Here is a 21151-nt window from a genome sequence, read left to right as displayed (position 1 = left end):
TGCTTTCATCTTTCAATTCCAAGTCATTCTGACAACAAGAACTTGAGAGGAGACTGAAGAAAGGGTGATACTTTTGAATTTTGTAATCTCAGCTCATTGACAATTCTCTTTAGCCTTCTAATGAGAAACTTCTACGTGACTATTAATATTTGTCTACACACTGTCAGCATCCTAGCTAGCTTGTAAATTGCGTGTGACCCATTCACTCTGATCATCTCCCTGCATCTTGGTTTCTCTCAACTTTTCAGTGTGAGGGTCTCCTTTTCCTTTCTTTTCCAAAGCTTCAGTTCTGTGGTGGCTTCATGTCTTACATGAGCTTTCCCCACAACTCTGATGTCACAAAAGTGCTGCCCATCAAATTTACTTATGGTATCAAGTAGTCTTGCGCATCACGTTGACTGGTCCGGCAAAAGACATTTATAGAGCAAATCCTGCTTGTGTACCCAGATGCAGAACTATAAAACAATACCTAAACTACCTACTAAAAGTTGTATAAACCAGAGAGCTAAATATCAGGTAACATATTTTATTTAAAACATTAAACATGGGGGTTTATACATGTCCTTAGCAGTGCTGCCTGAGCAACAGCCCAAATAAATTTGAGACGCTCAAATTCTCAAGCAAACAACCAAGCAACAATTGTTTGTTGAGTACGTATGTACTCTAGCCTGAGATTGTACCTGGAGGAATATGAAAAAAACATAAAATGTTGTTCCTGCTCTTCCCCAAGACATGGAGGCATGTCATGTGGAGTCCTCTGTTGGATCAAAAGCACAGGCTTGTCATTTGACATATGAGACCAAATACTCTTACTGCCCCGTTGCTGAGGCAAAGCTACATGTAAAAAATGCTAGCAACATAGCACTGCACATCTAAGTGTTTAATCAACTGTCAGAGCCAGCAAATACTATAGACATTCAGATCAGGAGGTCAAAGGGAATAGCAGCAGAAACCAGAAACATTTACTGAGTTCCTACCTATAAAGCCTATGTTTTAGGTGGTCTGGGAACACATGCAGGGAGAAATTCCTAGCCACTGGGTTTGGCCTTGAATCATGTGCTGGATTTGTATGGAGGCAGAAAAAAGGTATCTCATGAAAGAAGAACGTGGACCACAAAACACAGTGACAAAAGCGATGCCTGTGTGACTTGGAAGGGGAAGGGCAACGGTCTGACTGGATTCGATGTTCATGCTCCAGAGAAGCAGGGAATGAAGTTGGATTGTAGGGTAGGGCAGGAGTCAACAAGGGTAAGAGAATCTTAGTTTTCAGAAGAAGGAAAAACAGCACATTGCATCACAGAAAACCCTTGGTTTAAGGCACAACTTTGCTGCATTTTTTTATGACATTCGATGGGGAAACATTTATATAACCCCTTCCTAACTGCAATATTTTTGGTTGTTGTCTTATTTATTTGTATCTCTTGGACTGGGACAGGAGTACCCCTTGGACTAGGGGAAGAAAAGAGAAATTAGATAGTTTGTGTTCTATTTAAATGACTGGAACAAAGGAGGTAGATGATTTATCCACAGCCTGGCAACTATGGGAAAGATTTCCCTGGCCTCTTGCACCCCCCCCCCACTCCCCCACCCCCGGCCCCTAACAATCCTCTTCCCAGAACAGAAAAAGGTGGTTTGGGTACTTTGCAGGACTACTTTGCAGGTAATCATTATTTCAAAGAATCTCAATTAAGCTCCACTGTATAGGATGTAACTTTGGGATTTTATGCTTTCTCATCTCCCCTGATTCACCCAAGTAGGAGGGATTCCTGGGGCATGCTTGCAGGCCGGAGGGCAGTGGGCCGTTCTCCTAAGAGGGAGGAATGAGACTTTGGTGGTCTTTTTTGGTAAATAACTTTCCATCAACTTCTCAAGTCCCATCTCTCAGTGGAGAAAGATGCACCAGGCCACATAAAACTCACTGTAGGTCCGAGGGAGCTGCAGCTTGGTCGGCTGAGCAACTGAAGTTATGGCCCTAAATTTTGGTTTCGTGATGACGAAGGCGACCTGGTTAGTAGGCTGCTGGATTTCTTTGTCCCTGCACTCATCATGCTTGACGAGACGCTTAAGCAAATAGACTAGGCAACCGCTAGGAGGTAGCCGAGCTATTCGCCGGTCTCCGGGGTAGCAGAAATGGCTAACTGTGTGTCCCTGGGCTCGGCCGGTCCAGGCGGGTGGCGCTTTTCCAAGGTCGGGGTTGAGATAAGCTGGTCGGTGGAGAGAGAAGGACGTCGAAGAACAAACGGCCCTTGCATCTAAAAGGCAGAGGAGGCGACAGCGCCTCCAAGGCATTGTCACGTCCCGAGGTCTGTTTGCTGGGCCACCAGCTGCCTGCACATCTGGATGCAGCAGCGCCTTTCCCTGCAGGGCGGAGGCGAGGCGGAGAACCCCGGTGTGCACGCACCTCCTCGTGCGCGCGCGTGCGGGCCCGCAAGCGTGTGTGCCCGTGTGTGTCTGCGTGTGTGCCCGCGAGCGCGCGCGCGCACGGGTGTCGCTGGAGTCGCGGCTCCGGGACCGGGGAATGGGGGTGGGGGCCCAGGAAGGAATCAATCTCCGCCGGCCTCCTCGCGCCTCACTGCGGGTTAATAACCAACCAGTTAGAGAGAGCCGAGGGTGACGGCGGCAGGGTGACAGCCCCGGCGCGCCGGCTGCGTGTCGGAGGGTCAGGCTTTCAGCCAGTCTCGGCCACACTCAGGGATTTGTGTATACACATTTTAGGGGAGGGTTATTATCATTATTGTATTGTTTGCCTCTGTCTCCGGGGGACCAGGGCGGGAGAAAGGGGCGCGCTCTCCAGCCGAGCGTCGCGCATCTGAACGGGTCGAAGGAGGCAATTTCGCGGGTGGGGGAGGGAGGGGAGACCTTGATTTCCACCAATCCCCGGGCGTTTGTCTGCGAAGTCCCGGGCGCCGCGGAAGGCTGCGGCGCGTCGCTGAATTAACTGATGAAAGCGAGTTCTTTTCTTCTCCGGGAGGGGTGGGAAGCAGGGGTCCTGGCGGGGGAGGCGGAGAAGCCCGGGGCGGGCTAGCGGTCCCGGGCCGCCGTGGAAATTTCCAAGGACTTGGCGCGGCGCGGGGAGCGCGTCTGGGGGGGGGGGGGTGCTGGCAGCGCAGTAGCGCGGGAGGCGGGGAGAGGCGGCGAAGGGCGCAGGAGCATCGCTCAGAAGGGGGCGCCGCGGACCAGATGTCTGCGAGGGAGCTGAGACTCTCCCCGGCCCCACGCCGAGGGCGACGGTAACGCTGCAGAACCGGCGGGAGCGACTCGCCGCCGCCGCTCCCCGCGCTCTCGGAGACCCCGGCGCCCGCCTTCTTCAGGGGGAGCGACCATGGCTGTAGCTCGTGACTTGCTTCCGGGGCACTTCCCCTAGAAAGAAATCCTCGAAAAAGTTGCATTGGAAAAAATCCTTGCGCCGACCTTTGAAGCTGTGGGCGCCGAAGGAGCGTGCGTGCGAGTGCGAGCACGAAAGCGAAAGGTGTGTGTGCATGGGGGGCCGGCGGTGGGGGGATCCTCCGCTGCCCCTGCGCCTAGCCTAGTGCTGAGGCTCCGGCCCTCGACCGCCACCCTGGGACCCGGGGGCTGCGATGAGCCCCTGCGGGCGGGCCCGGCGACACACGTCCAGAGGGGCCATGGCCGTCCTGGCGTGGAAGTTCCCGCGGACCCGGCTGCCCGTGGGAGCCAGTGCCCTCTGCGTCGTGGTTCTCTGTTGGCTCTACATCTTTCCCGTCTACCGACTGCCCAACGAGAAGGAGATTGTGCAGGGGGTGCTGCAACAGGGCACGGCGTGGAGGAGGAACCAGACGGCGGCCAGAGTCTTCAGGTACTCCTGCTCTCGCGGCTCCACCCAGCTCGTGTCCTTTCTTCCCGGGACGCCGAGGACAGGGTCACCGGCGAGGACCGCCTTGCAGAGGCCCTTTCATCCCGTCCTTCTTGTCCTATTCCCTTTCTTTGTCGTTCCCAACCTGGAGACATTAGTCAGGGGCCCTTCCCCAGACCTTACCCCGGGAGATGTGCAGACACCTGCTTTGGCCGTGGAAAGTCTGTATGCATTTCTTCCCAAGCCTGAGTTGTATTCAACGATTTGCCGATAACCGGTGGGAAGAAGAATCTAGGCTAACTTTGTCCCTTGAACTTAATGAGAATTTGTCTCGGGCTCTGCTGTAGAGAACTAGAAGCAGGTACCAGGCGTCTTCCTGGGGTTTGGTGCATGGTTGGTAACATAAGTCACTAATGAGGGAGTCATGGGCAGTGAAAACATGGACATCCAGCCTGGCTCCCGCTGCTTTGTGCAGTATGCCCCTAACAAACGCAAGGCACTTACTGATGCCCTCCTAAAGAGCCGGGGACTGAGTGATTTTTACTGGAGTTTCACCGACTTTCTAATAACAGATATTAATATCCCCATCTTACCAACCACAAACTGAATCTTCAGAGGAGAAGTTACTTCCCCAAGGTCATGTACCTTTGCAGGGTCGGAGCTGGGATTTTGGTCACATAAAGCTCTAAAGCTCCCAGCTCTTTTGCTTGGCTTACAGTGGATGCCTTCTGGAGGCTGGGACTTCAGGTGGGGACTTGAAATCAGAAAACAAACAAAAAAGCCAAAACCAGGTTGGAAATCAACCTCTGAGCATCACTCAGAGGTTGTAGTTTCCCTTCTTTTCTGGGAATTTCAGTTTAAGGGTCTAAAGATGAGTTCTTGGCAGCAGGGGTCGTGCGGTAAGATTGGAGGTGAGGCAAAGCTGCTTCCGCTTCTTTGCCTTCCTGCTCGTGCTGAAGGGGTACCCTGGTGCTTCTCCCACTGTCAGGAGCCCCTTTCATCTTCAGTCCCTTCAGCTGAAGATGCTGTGGTGGCGCTTCCTGTGATGGTTGTGGTCTGGAGGTGCAGAGGGGGTACGGAGTGCTTTCCTTTGCTCTGCATAGGATCTTTCCAAGCCGTATATGGCCAGGTGAGAGCCAACTTCACTACTGTTAGTTACAAGTGTTCAGAAATATCTGTAAATTAAAAAAACAGACTTTTAAAATATATGGTTTCCTTCCCTTTCTCAGGCCTGCTCTTGGAAAGGTCAAAGAGATAATAGCCAAAGCTTGCAGGGAAAGGCAGCTGAATTCGCCTTTAAACTGCGAGGGAAGACGTTCCTTCTGTCTCTCTGTTTAGAATTCTGCTATCATTAAGTTTAAAAATAACCCCACTCCACTTAAAAGTATATAAGAGCTAATTTTCTCTTACCTTCATGGTATTGATTGTTCTACTCAAAAGGCATAGCGTGCAGCCATTCTTTTCTCTAGAGACAGAAGGCACTTTCATTTCAAGTAATGTAAGGAAATGAGTTAAGAGCTTCCCATTGGTTTGCAATGAAAGAGTACATTTTTTTTTTTTATAGGAGGAGCAATAATGAAGCTCTTTTAGAGAATAGATTTCTTTTGCAGGACATAATTGAGTGGAAAATGCTTCACATTCTGAGAAGCCCAGGCTGGTTGTTTCTGAGACACACTTGCCTCTTGTTGTCTATAGCCTGGGGGTAGTCTTCAGTGTGCTTGGCTGGCATTTGGTCTAGTCTCTCCGTGCAGAGAAATACTTATGAAAATCCCCAAACTGCCTAAACACATACCCCTCAAAGTTAGTGTCCGTAAGACTGTGTAAGTGGCACCATTGCGCATGGAAAAGAGTTTGGGCTTTGGAGGAGAATCCTGAATTTTTAGACTGACCGTGCCATGACTACGGAAACAGCAGAAGATCTTTGGCAAGTTACTCTATCTCTTTGAGTCTGAGTTTCCTTATGTATAGATAGAGATAATAGCATCTACCTTGTAGGGTTGGTGCAAAGTTTAGATAAAAAAACTGATGCCAAGTGTCTGGCACATATAACTAGTCAGCGGTGTCATTCTAATTGTTAGACAGTGTAAATGATAAGTTAATATACGTTACAACTTTAATAAGGACATTTGACCAGGCCATAGGAATTTGGAATGTTTCACTTGCCAGATTTGCAGCGAATCATTAGTGGTTCAAATTCGCCCGTCCGCACGCCTCCCCACTGAAGCTAATGAACAGGGACGAGGATTTTAAAAGATAGTCAAAGTATCATGGTTTGTTGAGGATTTTAAAAGATAGTCAGAGTGTCATGGTTTGTTAAGTCAAAACTTTTTTTTTTTACTCTGCATGTTTAATTGTTTTTTAACATCTAGATTGTTAGTATGTGGGTAACAGAGTATGATCGTTAGCTATTAGGTCAGCCAGAGGCCTTTATTGTGTTAAGGAGACACAACTTTGGCAAACAGGTATTTGTGTTTGCCAGTCTGAAATATCTTATCCACAAATACAAACACACATACATAAATGTACTATATGCACTTACGTGTGGGGATGTATACACATTTATCCATAAACCACGGAATGATGTATGTATATGTATAAATATATGTATATTCATATATACATACATACAAATAATTGCAGCCAGTCAGTCAACCCATATTTAATGAGTGACTACAATGTACCAGGTATGAGTTAGGCCCTGGGGGATAGCAGTAAACAGGATGCATGGATTGCTTCCTCTGAGACAGCTTACCTCCTCCTAGGGCGCGACTGACAAAAACCTATGAGTAAGGAAATGTGATGGTTTAAAGTCTTGTAAAATCCTGTGAGGACAAGAGAAAGTGTTTCACTAGGTTTATAAGCATCAGAATTTCAGATTCCGTTTTGCCCTCAGTGCTTCCTTTTACTTCTGTGATTTTCTTCTTCTCCAACCTTAGAACTTAAGTGCTGACTTCTCAGAGGGGAGTTTTGACAGATTGCTTGGGGGGGTGAGGGGGTGGGCAGCAAGAAAGTAACAAAGTTGCAAGAGTTTTGCTAAATAGGAAGTTTCCCTATCACCCACATAGTCTAAGAAAGATAAAGAAGTCAATTCACCCTATCATAGAAACTTAAAATTATTATAAAACTCTTGCTCCTTCTAATTGAGTAATCACGTAGTACAAGGAAATGCCAAACCAAAGTGGCATTTGTCTCTTCCGTCAGGTCCTTCCCCATTTTGGTTGTTCCTCAGAAATAAACTCCTGTTCACGGTTTATGTGCAAGGCACCTGACATGGTAGCAGCAACAAAACCAACAAATTAATAGGCTCTTGTTATGTGCATGGCACTATGCTAAGTGTTTTAAATGTACTGTCTGATTTAATTCTTCTAAGAACGTTGTATGGGTACCTTGTTATCCGCGTTTACAAAGATGACTATGCCCTGGTCCCTGTGACAAGTGTATATGTATGTAATCAACTAACCACCTGGCAACAGGGCCATTAAAGAGAGGCAGCACAACAGAGTGAAAAACTTAGGAATTGGAGAACTGTCAGTACATGGTTGGAGTTCCCTTTCTGGTTGTGTGACCATTGGCAAGTTCGACTCTCAGAGCTTCACCTTCCCCATTTGTAAAATGGGGTTGGTAATCATTTTTTACAGGTTTATAGTGAAAATCATATGGTAGCGTACAGATAGCATTTAAAAGGATGCTTGCCTCGTACCTCTGTTTAATATGTGGCCCTTAAACAACTGAACCACAAACAAAGGGCTGGGGAGATTCATAGAACGTGGCACTTGATTCTGGGGAAGGAGGGAAGTTGGAGAGGAGGTGGTATTTGTACTCAGCCTTGAAGGATGGTAAGATGGGGGAGTAGTGAGAGGGGAGTGCAAAGGATGTTCCAGGCAGACAGGACAGCAACAGCCAAGACAGGGAGGTGGGCAAGTGTCTGGTGTGCTTCCTGTGGGAAAGATCTTAAGTCGCCCACAGCGAGCACAGCAGTAAGCACACTGGGAGGCAGGTGGACACCAGGTCACAAGCTCTGAATGGGCTTAAGGTGCAGCTCATGAGAAATGAACAGACATCAAGTATCCAAGGGCACTGGCCATGTGTCGACATCAGCAGAGGTGGCACATCACTGTTCCTGGTGGATCTGGAGAAAGGGGATAACACCGGAGTGCTGTGAGCATCCTGTCTGTTCACTGGCTGGGGGCCATCAGTCTAAGTAGTCCTGTTTCTCTTTCCCTTTCTAAATTCTGAACGAAAAACACTCCTCTAAGCAGTTCTAGCTTTATGTAGCTTCCTTTCTGTCCCTATTTTAAATCTGTGGTTACCAGAAGCTTCGGGTGTTTCCACAGCTGCCCTGGTGGCTGCAGAAGGGCACTGGGTGCGGGGAGGGGAGCGGTGCAGCCATCTGTGTATATGGGATGTAAGTTTTATGTTTGTTAAGTGGGGAATTTGTGGAATTCACTGTAAAAGTAGTTTAGGAAAAAGCTGGTTTAATGTGGTGCTTACGAAAATAAGCTACCATTATGCTGCAGATTTACACATGTGAAAAAACTCCACCAGCAATAATGCAATAACAAAAGTAAGTCATTAACATTGCTTGGACTCATGACATGTACCAGGTCCAGCTCTTAGTGCTTGTATTAGTTACGTTTGTTCCCATAGCTATTTTATAAAGTAGATATTTGTATGTTCTTTGTCTTACAGTTGAGGAAATGGAGGTTCAGAGAGAACCACTAACAAAGTGATTGGGTTGAGTTTCCACCCACAGCTATTAGACTCGAAGCCTTATGCTCATTCCCTGATAATCTTCGGGGAAATGAGGCATTGCTGATGTCTCTTATGATCTGGCCATGATTACTTTTCCACCATCATCTTCCATCAGTGTTCCTCCTTATGCTTTAGTCATATTGGTAAAAGTTACCGGAAATAAGTTACCTGAAAATAGTCCCTGAAATAAGCCAGGCTGTGTTGGCTCTGCTTGCGCCATTCCCTCTGCCCGAATGCTTTACCTTCAAGGCCACAGGGCCCGCCCTTCACGCGGTCAGTTCTTGCTCATCTCTCCACAGTGCAGTTGCAGTGGTTAAGAATAAAGTTTCCAAAGTTAGCTGTCCTCAAACCCTGCTGCCACTGTTTGTTGTGTTCTGGAGAAAATCAGACTTCATATCCTCGTATGTAAAATGTGGCTTCTTATAGGAGTGTTGTGAGCATTAGAATAGGTAATACGTTGAAAATGCTGAGAACCATTTCTGGCACATAGAGTCGGCCCTCCGAATCTGTGGTTTCCGCATCCGCGGATTCCACTAGCCTAGGATGGAAATTCGAGATCCGCAGTTGGTTGACTCCTCGGAGGCAGAACCCACGGATATGGAGGGCATCCTATACTAGCCATTTTATATAAGGGACTTGAGCATCCGGGAATTTTGGTGTCTGTGCGGGGTGGGAGGGTGGGGAGATGGGGTGGAGCCCTGCAACCATTCCCTCACGGACACCGAGGGCCAAGTGTAATTAGTGCTTAATCCGCATTAGCTTTCCTCAAGGCAGCTTTCCTTCCTTCCTCCCCAGGATGTGTTAGAATCTCCTCCTTCAGGGAAAAAAAAAAAAAAGCCTTGTGCATATTATTTCATTTTTTTATTGATCCAAAATATCTACTACTGTATCTACCACTATTATCGTAAAAGGGGCTGGAACCATAACAGTGAACTTAACAAAACCCTTACTTTCTTGAAATTTATAGGTTAACGAGGGGAGACATAATAAACAGGTAAATATAGAAATAGCTGGTAATGACAGGTGCATTTCTCAAGCTGTGTTAAAAGTACCGGTTTACTTGTCTGCCTTTCATGCCGACTCATTCATATTTGCATCCCCGGAGCTGAGCTGTGGTTCCTGGCACACTCATTTTTGTTGAGTTACTGCGTGACTGAACGTTTTAGAATGGAGTGGGACCAGTTAGCTAGTCAGCCAGCAAGGATTTATCGAGGTCCAGCACTCTGCTTGGCTGTTTGGGGACCGAAGGAGTAAATGGCATCCTCTCAAAGAGTTCCTACTCTAGAACAGAGTTTCCTCACCTCAGCACCACTGACATCCTGGGCTGGATAATTCTTTGTTGTGGAGGGTTGTCCTGTACATTGTAGAATATTCAGCAACACCCATGGCCTTTGTCCAGTGACCATCCACGGAATGAAACAACCATATATGTCCCCAGATATATCTCCCAGGGGGCAAAGTAGCTGCTGGTTGAGAATCACTGCTTTAGAGAAACAAAATCAGTCCAATTGACAGGATTTAAAACACTCAGAAAATATCATGCAATTAACAGCTACATTTGGAAACGACAAACTGTAAATGCTTTGATGACTGGAAGAGGAGTGAATGAATTTACTTTGATAGACGGCCAGGTCTTGGTTCTAGGGAAGGGTAGGGAGAGGGGATGCATTTGGGGAGATTTATGATAAGTTTCTATTGAAAGCTTGTGTGTGAGCTGATCAGTGCCCCCCCCCCCCCGCTTAGACCTTGGCAAGAGAAGCCCATGCTTTGTGTCCTGTGTTTTAGGGGGGAGCTCACTTCGCTCCTCCTGTGGTCTCACCCCTTCTCAATCAGGCAAGGCTCAATGGGGCCTCTGTAGACCCTGGAATTCCCAGCCCAGATGACTCAAGCCCACTCCGTAGCCTGCCTGCCTTTATGTAGTGTTCCCCCAATTCCTCCTCCTGGCTTGTCCCACTGCTGTGTGCACTCCTAGGCCCAAGGGTTGGCCAAGGAACAGCTCTTTGCGAGAATGGGAGGCAGTGAGAGGAAATTGGGTATGGGATTGGGTGGATTTCACGTGTACACATGGGGAGGGGTGGCTCTTTCTGTGTTGCCATGTTCCAGTACCAGACTTGCTGGAGTTTGAGAAGCCTCAATTTGAATCAGGCATTCCAGATTGTTATACAGGTATATTTGTCCAGGGAAAAGGACAGGAGGAGAGAACATATATTTTATCTGTTTGTTAATTTGCACTTTTGTCTTCTGCCTTGCCAGTAGGGATTTTTTTTTTTTTTTTTTACCACGTGGGAGCCTATTTGTCTTTGTTTTGTAGAGGAGTGTTTAGGCAGCTGGTTGGATCAACTGAATAATTACATATGTTAGTGTAGCGTATGGCCAGTTTGTCTTTTGACAAAGTTCTGTTAGGAAGCCAGAGCTGTTATATCAAACTAATAACATGCTGAATCAGGAGACACAAGCTCCCCACTGTGGGGATAGGTACCTCCCTCAGCGTCCAGTGTCCACTTTGGGGAGGTGAAACCCGTGGTCGTATTGATTGAAGACTCGGTTTTAATACACTCATACAAAGGAAGTGGAGTCTAGGATTTGTTACTTACAGATCCCAGAAGCAAGGGGGAACAGTGAGTTTGGGGAGGGGCAGCCCTCCGTCCCAGGCCAGGAGCTCAAGAGTGGGAGACAGAAAGCAAGGTAACAAACACCTATTACTTATAAGGTGGTTGGGGCAGAGGTCTGGAACTTTTTGTTGGCTTAACTCTAAGTTGTTATTTTAAAAGGTGCCTGGGGAAAAGCAAAGAGGGAACTTAGGGCGGGCATCCTAAATGCGAGTCCTCAGCAAAATGTCCAGACTCTGGGTGTGAGCAGGGTTATCATACTGTAAAATGCCTAGGCAGCAACTCAGTAAAGCAAGCTTTTTTCTCAAAGCTTGTTTTTTCTCATCATAGTTGTGAATCATTTCGGAAGTGATGCTGACTGTGGATCATTAATGCAGTCCCTTATGATGAAGTTGATAGATTTCTAGTCAAATACTTTCTAGCTTTTCATTCTATTTTGGCTCTTTTGGGAGCTCTGTGACCTTGGGCAAGCTGCTTACCCTCTCTGTTCCTTTGTTTTGTCATCTGAAACATGGTATAATATGCCAGCTCGCTTCGTAGGTTATGATGATAATCTGCAAGCCATAGTCATTCTCAGGCTGGCTTGGTGAGATGACAAGATGATTGCTCCCACCTAGGAAGAGCCTGGACTTCAGGGCCCCATAGAATCAGGTTTTAATACGGGTTCTGTCATTTATTAACTTCGTGACCTTGAAAAATTTACCTGGCTTTTCTGAGCCTTATCTATGGGTGGCACTTCCTACCTTGGGAGGATTAGGTGCTGAATAATTGCTAATTATTAAGCCATAATGATGAGAAAAGCTGCTTCCTGGGACACATCCTATGCCTATTATTGCACTTTTAGTAATGGAATGTATGACAATGAAATGTGACCTTATGACACACTTCTTCCTCCACAGTGTTAGTATTAAGGTTGCTGTAAAATGGCCAGCAGAATTTTAAGGAAGAGAGCAGACCCCAGTCATAAATCACCCATTCATTCATTCAATCATTCATTTATCTACATTTAGTAAATGCCTCTTGTGTGCCAGTTAGGTGCTGGGATACAGTGATGAAAGTTAGACATGGTTCATGATTTTATAGAATTTATTGTCAAGTCTAGTGTCATTAGTTGAGTCAATAAGAAACTGAGTACTGTGTTCCAAAGGTGAGAGTTCGTTTTAGATAATCATGCTGAGTTTCGAAGCAACCAATTTTCCCCCTTTCTGTTGGACCGTCTTCTAGCATGAGAGGGAAGCTGCCAAAGCCATAAGAGCTGTGCCACTCCTTTAATTAGGTGCCAGAAGGAAGCTGAAATGAATTCAGAGTTACACGGTCTCCATTATTCAGGGCTTGAGTAACAGACCAAAAAACCAGAGATTTATTTCCAAGTGAGTGTAATGAGAAAGGGCTTGTTTTGAACAAAGTGCTTGTTTCAATTATTGATAAAACAAATATGTACATGATTTTATGTCCCTCACGCTTATTTAAAAAATATATAGTGTTTATTATTTGTCTGATTTTGGAAGTAATAGATACCTATTATAGGAAAATTTTAAATGTAGGAAAAAGGAGAAAAAAAATATCACTCATAATTCCGCGCTCCTCAGAAGTGCTCATTGTAACTGTTTCTTTTTGTGTATTTGTTTGCATGTGTATTATTACTAAATTTTATGTATTTTGTATATTTAGTTTTATATCCTTTTTAATCATTCAACATTATAGCTTTAACATTTTCTCATATAATTAATTTTTAACTTACAAACTTGTGATAAAATAGATTTATGATTTTCATTTTGGAAAAAAAATTATTTACCATGAGTTTCTTTTTTAAAAAAAAATGTTACCCCATTGGAACAAATTACTTTCTTCAAAGGGATCCTTAAAAAGGATATTGAAAAGATATGTTGGCCAAAAGGTTCATTCGTTTTTTCCCATAAGATGGCTCTAGTAGCGCTTAGTTGCCTTTAACCTCATTCAAAGCAATTTTATTAGATTGTATATGACAGCGGTCATATCAGCATGCATTTTAAAAAAGACTTATAAAAACTGGTGAATTTTTGTGTAGCCATTTTAATATTGAAAATGGAAGAAAAAAAGCAACACTTTCGGCATATTATGCTTTATTATTTCAAGAAAGGTAAAAATCCAACCGAAACGCAAAAAAAGGTTTGTGCCGTGTATGGAGAAGGTGCTGTGACTGATTGAACGTGTCTTAAGTGGTTTGCGGGGTTTCATGCTGGAGATTTCTCACTGGACGATGCTCCACGATCGGGTGCACCAGTTGAAGTTGATAGTGATCAAATCGAGACATTAATTGAGAACCGTCTACGTTATACCACATGGGAGATAGCTGGCATACTCAGAATATCCAGATCAAGCGCTGAAAATCATTTGCACCAGCTTGGTTTTGTTCATTGCTTTGATGTTTGGGTTCCATATAAGTTAAGCAAAAGAAACCTTTTGGACCGTATTTCTGCCTGCGATCCTCTACTTAAATGCAAGGAAAAATCATTCCGTTTTTAAAACATATTGTGACGGGCGATGAAAAATGGATACTGTACGATAATCTGAAAGGGAAGAGATCGTGGGGCAAGCGATATGAACCACCACCAACCACACCTAAGGCCGGTCTTCATCCAAAGAAGGTGGTGATGTGTATATGGTAGGATTGGAATGGAGTCCTCTATTATGAGCTCCTTCCAGAAAACCAAATGATTCATTCCAACAAGTACTGCTTCCAATTAGACCAACTGAAAGCAGCACTCCATGAAAAGCGTCCAGAATTAGTCAACAGAAGACGCATAATCTTCCATCAGGATAATGCAAGACTGCACGTTTCTTTGATGACCAGGCAAAAACTGTTACAGCTTGGCTGGAAAGTTCTGATTCACCCACTGTATTCACCAGACATTGCACCTTCGGATTTCCATTTATTTCAGTCTTTACAAAATTCCCTTAATGGAACAAAGTTCAATTCCCTGGAAGACTGTAAAAGGCACCTGGAACAGTTTGCTCAAAAAGATAAAAAGTTTTGGGAAGATGGAATTAGGAAGTTGCCTGAAAAATGGCAGAAGGTAGTGGAACAAAAGGGTGAATACGTTGTTCAATAAAGTTCTTGGTGAAAATGGAAAAATGTGTCTTTTATTTTTACTTAAAAACCGAAGGCACTTTTTGGCCAACCCAATATTTGGCAAATACTGAATATGAGAAATCAAAGAGCTTCTTTAAAGAGTTCTTTTCTCAAAGTTGGCATTTAATATAAGACCAATACTGTTTTCATTTGTAAAAGTGACTGACATTTATTTACCCAGAGAGAACCATTGCTAATATTTTGGTATATATTCTTCCAGACCATTCAATGCCTCCGTGTGTGTATATAATGAATTTGACAGTATGTCGTGAATATTTTTGTAGTAACAGTATATATAGATCTACATCATTGCTTTTTTTTTTAACATCTTTATTGGAGTATAATTGCTTTACAATGGTGTGTTAGTTTCTGCTTTAAAACAAAGTGAATCAGCTATACATATACATATATCCCCATATCTCTTCCCTCTTGCATCTCCCTCCCTCCCACCCTCCCTATCCCACCCCTCTAGGTGGTCACCAAGCACCCAGCTGATCTCCCTGTGCTATGCGGCTGCTTCCCGCTAGCTATCTATTTTATGTTTGGTAGTGTATATACGTCCATGCCATTCTCTCCTTCGTCCCAGCTTACCCTTCCCCCTCCCTGTGTCCTCAAGTCCATTCTCTGCGTCTTTATTCCTGTCCTGCCCCAGGTTCTTCAGAACCATTTTTTTTCTTTTTTAGATTCCATATATATGTGTTAGCATACGGTATATGTTTTTCTCTTTCTGACTTACTTCACTCTGTATGACAGACTCTAGGTCCTTCCACCTCACTACAAATAACTCAATTTCGTTTCTTTTTATGGCTGAATAATATTCCATTGTACATATGTACCACATCTTCTTTATCCATTCATCTGTTGATGGACACTTAGGTTGCTTCCATGTCCTGGCTATTGTAAATAGAGCTGCAATGAACATTGTGGTGTATGACTCTTTTTGAATTATGGTTTTCTCAGGGTATATGCCCAGTAGTGGGATTGCTGGGTCGTTTGGTAGTTCTATTTTTATTTTTTTAAGGAACCTCCATACTGTTCTCCATAGTGGCTGTATCAAGTTACATTCCCACCAACAGTGCAAGAGGGTTCCCTTTTCTCCACACCCTCTCCAGCATTTATTGTTTGTAGGTTTTTTGATGATGGCCATTCTGACTGGTGTGAGGTGATACCTCATTGTAGTTTTGATTTGCATTTCTCTAATGATTAGTGATGTTGAGCATCCTTTCATGTGTTGTTGGCAATCTGTATATCTTCTTTGGAGAAATGTCTATTTAGGTCTTCTGCCCATTTTGGGATTGGGTTGTTTGTTTTTTTGATATTGAGCTGCATGAGCTGTTTGTAAATTTTGGAGATTAATCCTTTATCAGTTGCTTCATTTGCAAATATTTTCTCCCATTCTGTGGGTTGTCTTTTCGCCTTGTTTATGGTTTCCTTTGCTGTGCAAAAGCTTTTAAGTTTCATTAGGTCCCATTTGTTTATTTTTGTTTTTATTTCCACTTCTCTAGGAGGTGGGTCAAACATGATCTTGCTGTACATCATTGCTTTTTAATGGCTATAAATTTTTCCTTTTTCAGGATAGTTAATAATTTATTTAAGTAATCCACTGTTATTGGAGATTCACGTTGCAGTTTCTTACCTTTAGAAATAATGCTTTTATGAACATACTTGTATATACATCTTAAGCATTTGTCCGTTTATTTTCTTAGTATAAATTTCCAAAAGTAGTTTCTTGATGGTTTTATTTTTCCCCCACCATCAGTTCTTTATAACTGGTTTCTTTGGTTGTTCATAGAAAATCTTTGACTTTGGCTGAGGGCAGATTTGAGGTTTCCTCCATTTCAGTGCAGATAGCGGTTGCGTAAATAGTCAGACATACAATGATTGTTAGCATTAAATGATGAAATTGGTCAAGAAGTCAAAACAACTAAGAAAGATTCCCATAAAACTGGATATGTACAGTGGCAGTCTCCCCTCAATTGCAGAGACCTAGCTATGAGGAATTTACTTAGTGCTATGTAACATGTACCTTTATCTGTCACGGTTATCCTCCCCATTAGCATGGTCTGTCATCTACATTTAAAAGGCAGTGCCGGGCTTCCCTGGTGGCGCAGTGGTTGAGAGTCTGCCTGCCGATGCAGGGGACACGGGTTTGTGCCCCGGTCCGGGAAGATCCCACATGCCGCAGAGCGGCTGGGCCCGTGAGCCATGGCCGCTGAGCCTGCGCGTCCGGAGCCTGTGCTCCGCAACGGGAGAGGCCACAGCAGTGAGAGGCCCGCATACCGCAAAAAAAAAAAAAAAAAAAAAGGCAGTGCCTTATTTTGTAAATAAGTTCATTTGTGTTATTTTTTTCAGATTCCCTAGATAAGTGATGTAATATAATATTTGTCTTTCTCTGTGTGACTTCACTTAGTATGATAATCTCTGGGTCCATCCATGTTGCTGAAAATGGCAATATTTCATCCTTTTTATGGCTAAGTAATATTCCTATATATATGTGCCACATCTTCTTTATCCGTTCATCTGTCGATGGGCACTTAGTTTGCTTCCACATCTTGGGTAGTGAAAATAGTGCTACTGTGAACATTGGGGTTCATGTATCTTTTTCAGTTAGAGTTTTCGTATTTTCAAGCAAATGGACTCACAGACATAGAAAACAAACTTATGGTTACCAAAGGGGGAAGGTGGGAGGAGGGATAACTTAGGAGTATGGGATTAACAGATGCATGCTACTGTGTGTAAAATAGATAACCAACAAGAACTTATTGTACAGCACAGGGAAATATATTCAGTATCTTGTAATAACCTATAATGGAAAAGAATCTGAAAAAGAATATATCTATATATTTATATATATCTGAATCACTTTGCTGTACACCTGAAACTAACACAAGATCATAAATCAACTATACTTCGGTTTTTAAAAAAAAGCAGTGCCTTTATAGAACCATTTGCATCATTTTCCCAGGACTTAAACAATTAAATAAAACTGTAATTTAAAAGGGAAAATGAACTATGCTTCACTATAAGGTAGAGATTTCAAGGAAAACTACAACTGTCTTAAATTTAAAAATTGTGTTTTCTGACTCTGTTAAGAGTCTTTTTCCTGTTTACTGAAATTAAAACTCTTGAGCTTGACTCTGGAACAGATTGTACCCACTGAGTGGGGGGTGAAGGTGCAGTAAAAAGGCACAAAAATCCCATGATGATAGTTTGTTGGGTTGGGTTTTTGGAGGTTGAGTGTGGGTGATTGTGTTGACATTGGCCTATGTCATTTCTTCCCATGTCCTTCTCCCCTTGTAGCTGTTTGAAGCAGCTTATACATACTGTTGCTTTGGTGCATTAGGGTCAAAGATTCAGTCTTGTTTTTGTCTGTTTTAGATCCCTCATCACAGTCTTATTACTAAGTGTCTAAGGAGTATTTGTTGTCTGAATAAAGACACTGGATTATCTGAAAGGCCTGTCCACAGCTGTTGGAATACCTTTCAGGGGTAGTTTCTTTTGTTGCCTAATATTAAGACTCCATGCCATAAATATTCACTCCCAATTCATTCATTCACTCCTCCACTCATTCCTTCATTCAGCAAATATCTCTTCAGTGCCTTCTATGTGCCAGACACTGTTGCTAGGCCCTGGGAATAAAGCGGGTAGCCAGGAGGACACGGGCCTTCCTGCAGAGAACATAGAAGCACACAGTATTTATAGGAACAGTTATGTGCTCCAAAAAGCCTCTCAGCTCCTTTTTATGGAGGAAAACCAAGCACAGGTTGACCTTCACTTTCAGAACTGAGCTGTGTGTGTCTGTATTTGGTGGAGTCCAGAGAGGGCCCAAGTCCCTCCTTTGGTCCATTGAGGTTTTGACCTGCACGGGGACTCCACGCAGCAAAGTGGTATAATATTTTTTGACTCTGGGTAACCTGTGCAATATGTGAGATATCAGAGAGAAAAAGCCCTTTAAAGCATTGCTAAAAGATACATGAGTCCTTGGGGGAAAGCAAAACTCAATTACCAGTGGAATAAAAGAGACGGAGAAGCCAGCCCGGTTTGGAGGGGGATCTCTCACTTGGTGAGCTACTGCTCTGCACTCCCCCAGCCAGGCTGCCATAGTGAGAGGGAGCTCAACAGGAAGCAGAGAGGCGGGAAATAGGACGCGTCCACCAGGGATTGGGGAGCCTCAATTTTGGGGTAAAAATACAGTCATTTTATTTTTTCCTGGTAACTGCTCCAACTATGCCTTGTCAAATCTACCTCCTGACCCTCACCCTTTACTCTCCTTTATTGACACTAATGGGTCTGTGACCAACTTGGCCAGATTTTATCGATTTACATCCACCTTGATTATTGGGATAGTCTTATCTTGGTACTTAGGTCAGTTGTGTTGATTTTAAAGCACAGTGAAAACTCGTGTGTGACCCTGCATGAATCTCCAGCACCTGGGCTGAAAGTGTGAAGGGTGCCTGCTCCTTCCCCACTGGGCAGGGAGGAAGGAGACCATTTACAGTCTTTCTCTTGGTGACTACTGCTTCTCAGGTGAACCCTGACAGCCTGCCCACATTTTTTAAGAGCAAATTGTTCCTTTGCCTGCTGGGCAGCCTTCTCAGGTGGAGGAAAGACGCCATCCTTGCCTCACCAAAGGGAATTTCACTGCCCATCGCCTCAGCCTCACCAGCTCTTTCCACGTCTGTTTCTTCTTCCCAGAGAGTGCAGGGCCAGCACAGCAAAGCACCGGAGGATGCAATAACTGTTTCTCTTTAATGCAGACCCTCAGTGCTTTTATAAGTGGGTTCTTTTGGAACTTCCCCCATCCCCCTTCTTCCCTAGTTGGAAGGGAGGGAGAGCACTGTCTCCTCTCTCCGCAGGATGGAGAAGCAATAGCATCACGGCAAAAACAGGGCACTCCCGGGGATGCTCATTCCTCCCAGGTCTTCTTAGTATGGATCAGCTGTACTGTGGAGGGGGACTGTTCCTCGGGTCGGGTACCACCACTTAGAAGACTTGCAGAGAGGTGGCTGGCTCCATCTTCTGGCAGCTTTCTGAACTTAAAAGATGGGGTACTTAGCACATATTGGTCTCAGTTTGGGGCTATGACCACAGTTCCCAGATGTAAGAAGAAAACCCTCATATTTTGTTATACTTATCCCCTGGAAGAGTTTTTGTGCCTTTCTAAGACTGTCATTGTGCACTGTTTCTTAAAGGATCCCTATGGGCCCTAGGATCAGTGAAATGCTCAACTGAGTCAGTTCACTTTCATCTTGAGCAGGTGTCCCCAAAAGTCATCCATGCTCCCCACACCCCCATTTTGGGGGTTTACCATGAGCGTCTGCAACTGTTGCCTCATCCTTTAGGGTCACTTTCCTACTGCTGATTCATTCTCATTTCCTTTTCTTTCCACTTAGGAAGCTTGGGGGACAGACCGACAAGGGTGGTGCCTTAAGCCAACCCTATGGAAGGATACTCTGCTGGCCAGGTACCCCCAGTCTTAATTCTGTTGGGTTCTCCCTCTTCTTTGGGGAAGGGGAGAATCCCCACTCCTCAACAGACTTCTCCAGCTCCCAGTTTTCTCTCTCTCTCTTTTTTTTGATTTTTTTTTTGTGGTACACGGGCCTCTCACTGTTGTGGCCTCTCCCGTTGCGGAGCACAGGCTCTGGACGCGCAGGCTCAGTGGCCATGGCTCACGGGCCCAGCCGCTCCGTGGCATGTGGGATCTTCCCGGACCGGGGCACGAACTCATGTCCCCTGCATCGTCAGGCGGACTCTCAACCACTGCGCCACCAGGGAAGCCCTCTTTTTTTTCTTGAAGTATAGTTGATTTACAATGTTGTGTTAGTTTCAGGTGCCCAGCAAATATATATACATACATGTATATTCTTTTTTCACATTCTTTTCCCTTATAGGTCATTACAAAATATGGAATAGAGTTCCCTGTGCTATATAGTACCCAGTATACAACAAGTACAGGTCCTTGTTGGTTATCTATTTTATATGTAGTAGTGTGTATATGTTAATCCCAAACTCCTAATTTATTCCCCCCCACCAGTTTTCTCTTTTTATGACCATGGTTGGGGGATAGTAGTGGTGGTGGGGTCTCGATTGGTAATGAACCCCCCTCAAGCCCTCCTGGGGGACTGACCGCATATCCAGTGCCTCTCTCAACTCAGAATATGATGTACTTAGCATCTTTGTCTCCAACTTTGGACTTCAACCATAATTCCAGCATAAAATCCCACTGAAAATCCTGTTACAAAAGGAAAGAACCTGTAGAGAAGCCAGAAGATTGCTCCTGGCATATCAGATTTCGGGATTTATAACTTTTAAGCATTCTGAAAAATGCTCTTTACATTTTTAAAATAGAGATGCAATACGGAAAATTAAGTTTATATTTAACTAGCATTTATTGAGCACCAGTTACATGCAAGCACTGTGCTAGATGGTCTCCATGTGCAATATATCCATCTAACCCTGGATTTTAAAATCAGCTCCATTTTTCAAACAATAATGATGATATTTTTAGTAGTAGAGTTATTTATTTTGTGTCTGCCATATGCCAAGCCCTGCTTTAAGCACTTTGTGCAGTGTTATGATTTAACATTCACAAATGCTCTGTGAGGGAGATATTATTATCCTTATTTTATAAAGAAACAGGCTGTGAGTAATTATTTGCCTAAGGCCACTTAGGTTGTAGGTGGTTCTGAGAGCTAGCATTTAATGAATGCTTACTATGTGTCAGATCCTCTTTTAAATACTTTGATGTATGTGACCATCATCATAGGAGTTTTGTAAGATAGTCCTTCCCCACCCCCAAACAACACAAATGTATTATTTTACATTTCTGCAGAATAGAAGTCTAACGTGGGCTTCATCTCAGTGGGC

The 21151-nt window shown here is 44.3% G+C and overlaps 1 protein-coding gene across 2 annotated transcripts in view; it reads left to right on the top strand.

Annotated features, from left to right (window-relative positions):
• The first annotated feature begins 819 nt into the window (after positions 1 to 819).
• The window catches only part of ST8SIA1 (ST8 alpha-N-acetyl-neuraminide alpha-2,8-sialyltransferase 1), a 163707-nt gene continuing 143375 nt past the window's right edge, over positions 820 to 21151 (top strand). Inside the window, exon 1 of one of the 2 annotated variants that reach the window (XM_089920380.1) lies at positions 820 to 3814. In XM_089920380.1, coding sequence (XP_089776506.1) covers positions 3579 to 3814 — 236 coding nt within the window. In that variant the 5' untranslated portion in view covers positions 820 to 3578. The remainder of the gene's footprint in view (positions 3815 to 21151) is intronic. The other variant, XM_022577758.3, reaches the window with a different exon arrangement.

This window comes from Delphinapterus leucas, chromosome 11 (assembly GCF_059928025.1).
Source record: "Delphinapterus leucas isolate spDelLeu-1000000601 "Yukka" chromosome 11, BTC_Dleu_Yukka2, whole genome shotgun sequence".
Lineage (NCBI taxonomy): Eukaryota > Metazoa > Chordata > Mammalia > Artiodactyla > Monodontidae > Delphinapterus > Delphinapterus leucas.
The sequence above is the reverse complement of the archived record's forward strand: the minus strand, read 5'-3'. Positions and strand labels throughout refer to the sequence as shown.